We start from the raw sequence: 2,934 nt of genomic DNA, 5'->3' as shown, positions 1-2,934 counted from the left end.
ACTTATAAAGACTCCCATAACAACAACTAGAATTGAACCCATAAAGAAGTATCACAAGAACCGGTTTTTTACCATTAAACTCACTTTGATAAGAGTTAAAATTATTACATATATGCAAGAATGCATCCTCTCAACTAGGTTAACCATCTATGTATTATGCATAGTATTATGCATATTGAATTGTTGTTTGTTTAGAAAAATAAGTAATCCATGAAAACATAACAAGAGACAACAAATAAAAACATAACATTGAATTTGGTTTTTTCTATAGTTGCATTGAGGATTTGCTCCTACAAAACAGTCTCATGGGTTTTAATTCATTCACATCTACAAAAACCAGAATCATCCACTCTAATGGAAGATAAATTTTTTGAACTTTCAATAGAAAAGAAAAACATTTTCCGATTAGTTGCTGTTTACATTCACGTAAACCAAGCAATTCCTGTATACCAATTAAGTTTCTTGATAACAATTAAAAACTACAACCATTGATTATGACACAAACAAAAGCTTTAATTACCTCCTATTCTTTCTGTTTATTTGCCCACTCGATCTCCTGATCGACTCTATTCTTTGAAGCCTTATCTGCTCTCTGAATTTTGCTATGAATTCATCAGCTTTCTTGTCAACATCCGGACCTCCATCACTGCTACATGAACCACCACCTGATGAGGGCACTGGAACAACACAATCTCTTTCAATTTCATCATCTTCTTCGTCTTCCGTCTCCAAATCCTCTTCCGATTCCAACACTAATTTCTCCACCGTTTCTTCTTTCTCTTCCTTCGGAAACTCCATCACCGTTGCCTGTGGCATGAAACTCACTCTCTCCCGATTCACCTTCTCGGTCTTAACTGACGATTGATCGAATTCGTGGCTTCTACTTGTTCTAACTGATTTTGGCTCACTTGTGAAACTTCGCATCGGAGTGAAAACCTCGTCATCGATTGGCTTCGATGCTTTTGATTTTCGAATTAGTTGCGGCGGAGTTGTTGGCGGCGGCGGTGGAGGAGGAGGGGGAGGAGGTGACCTGTAAATAGTCTTCTTCCTCACAAAATCCTCTGCAGATTTACCTCGTGTCTCCGTTGAAAACTTATTTGGCGAAGAGGAAAGTTTCGGCGAAGAGGTGGTTGATTCCGATCGTGATACTCGAGACGTTTGGCACTTTAAAGACCTATTGAATTCAGATTCCTCGATTGAAGAAGACGGCTGAGAATACAGAGGAGGACTATTAGGTTGTTCCTGTTTGGTTTCCTTGAATTCAATTCTCCCAGATCTCGATCTCCATGGAATTGGAGAAGGAAGCACCACATTGTTCTTCAGATTCTCCTCCAAATTGCTTGAAAATCTTTTAGAACCTAAATTGGAATTGGAAACGCCAAAAGATTCTTCCCTAGCATCTGCGTCAAAAACACGCGATTTCAAGCTCCTAACAGGCAACAGGAGCGGTTTTTCCCCAACTCTAGAATTGCTACTTTTCTGTTGCTGATCAAGATTCTGATCAGCTACAACAACCACAGGCTCATTCCTGTAGTACTGATTATTCCATGTCTGCACAGTACTAACTCCATCGCACCTGGACAGACCGGGGCCGTCCACTTCATCGTCGAAAACCGAAGAAACCTGAAGAAACCTAGAGACGTAGGATTGCGCATTATCAAGCTTAGAGGGGCTATTATCTTTCTCCGATTCATCGTTCCGTCGACTGAAAAGGCCGTAGGAAACAGCAATACCGACGAAAATAAGGTGAAGAAATTCCCAGCCTCTAGTATTTAGTGTTTGGGTGATGAATTCAGGAGCTTGAGAAGGAAAAATTGGGAGTAAAACTAAAAAAATGGTGACTACAAGAGCTTTGTAAAGGAAACGAGAGTAGAACTTAATTGTATCAGGTTTGTTTTGGTGATGGAATTTGGCATCTGCCATTGGAGAGGAAAGGAAAAAGGATTGTTAATTTGGTGAGAAGAAGAGGAGGAAGAAGAAAGCTTAGGGGTTAAGAGAAAAAAGTGTGAGGAAGAAGTGAGCAAAAATGGAGATTTGCATATATATGCTTTTTAATTAACGGTAATCGTGGCATGGACCGTTTGCTTTATTCTTCTCTTAATCTTATGCTTATTGAGAGGATAGGATTTTGTTGAGTCATTGTGTACACTTTTGGTCGGTTCTTGTTTTCATTTTCTTTTGCTTTTCTTGGGAAAATAAAATGGTGGAAATTTGATTATCTTAAAGAAACCTCTAGTGTAATGGTTGACAACAAATCTTGGATTTGAAAAGATGTAACGTTTGGATGGAAATCAGGTTTAAGTATCTGTTTTTTTTTTCTTTTAATTTTAAATAAGTATTTAGTAAAATTTTGACACATCTATTTTTGACGGAAAAATCAATTAATATCTGCGATATATCAACAATAACAAACAACTCACATCAACAACAAACAGGAACATGTGAACCAAACAATCATAAACCTGCAAAACAAGAACAACGATTGAAAGTCTTACTAAAGGTTAGTAGCGGAGCCGGACCGAAACTTCAGGGGGCAAACCCGTGTATAAAAAAAATGTTACCTAAACATATTTATAAAAATAAAATAAACAATACAAAATGAAAATTGTATTATAAAATGCGAGTAAAAAGTTTACCTATAGAAAGTTAATGTCTAACAGGTGGCAATTTATCCATTCGAGATGCTATATTCTGAAACTGTTACACAATCACTTTATTTTCGATACCGATAAAAATTCTTTTCTCAATGTAACACATCAGAAAATTTGTGAGAAAATCACCACTCATATTGTTGCGCAAATTAGTCTTATATATCTCATTGCAAAGAAATATCTTTCAACGGAAGATGTTGCAACAGGTAAGATCAAAATCAACTCAATAAGTCGACATGTTAAAGGAAAAAGTGAGTGGAACCATTTTCTTTGCAAGAACTCC

The 2,934-nt window shown here is 37.0% G+C and overlaps 1 protein-coding gene across 1 annotated transcript; it reads right to left on the bottom strand.

The window, feature by feature from the left end:
- Nucleotides 1–227: 227 nt before the first annotated feature.
- On the bottom strand, nt 228–2,214 carry LOC136209910 (uncharacterized). The gene has a single exon (XM_066001542.1). The coding sequence runs from the start codon at nt 1,921–1,923 to the stop codon at nt 517–519; it is 1,407 nt and encodes a 468-aa protein (XP_065857614.1). The 5' UTR covers nt 1,924–2,214; the 3' UTR covers nt 228–516.
- Between the last annotated feature and the right edge of the window lie 720 nt (nt 2,215–2,934).

This window comes from Euphorbia lathyris, chromosome 1 (genome assembly GCF_963576675.1).
Source record: "Euphorbia lathyris chromosome 1, ddEupLath1.1, whole genome shotgun sequence".
NCBI lineage: Eukaryota > Viridiplantae > Streptophyta > Magnoliopsida > Malpighiales > Euphorbiaceae > Euphorbia > Euphorbia lathyris.
This window is presented reverse-complemented; position numbering and strand designations above follow the sequence as displayed.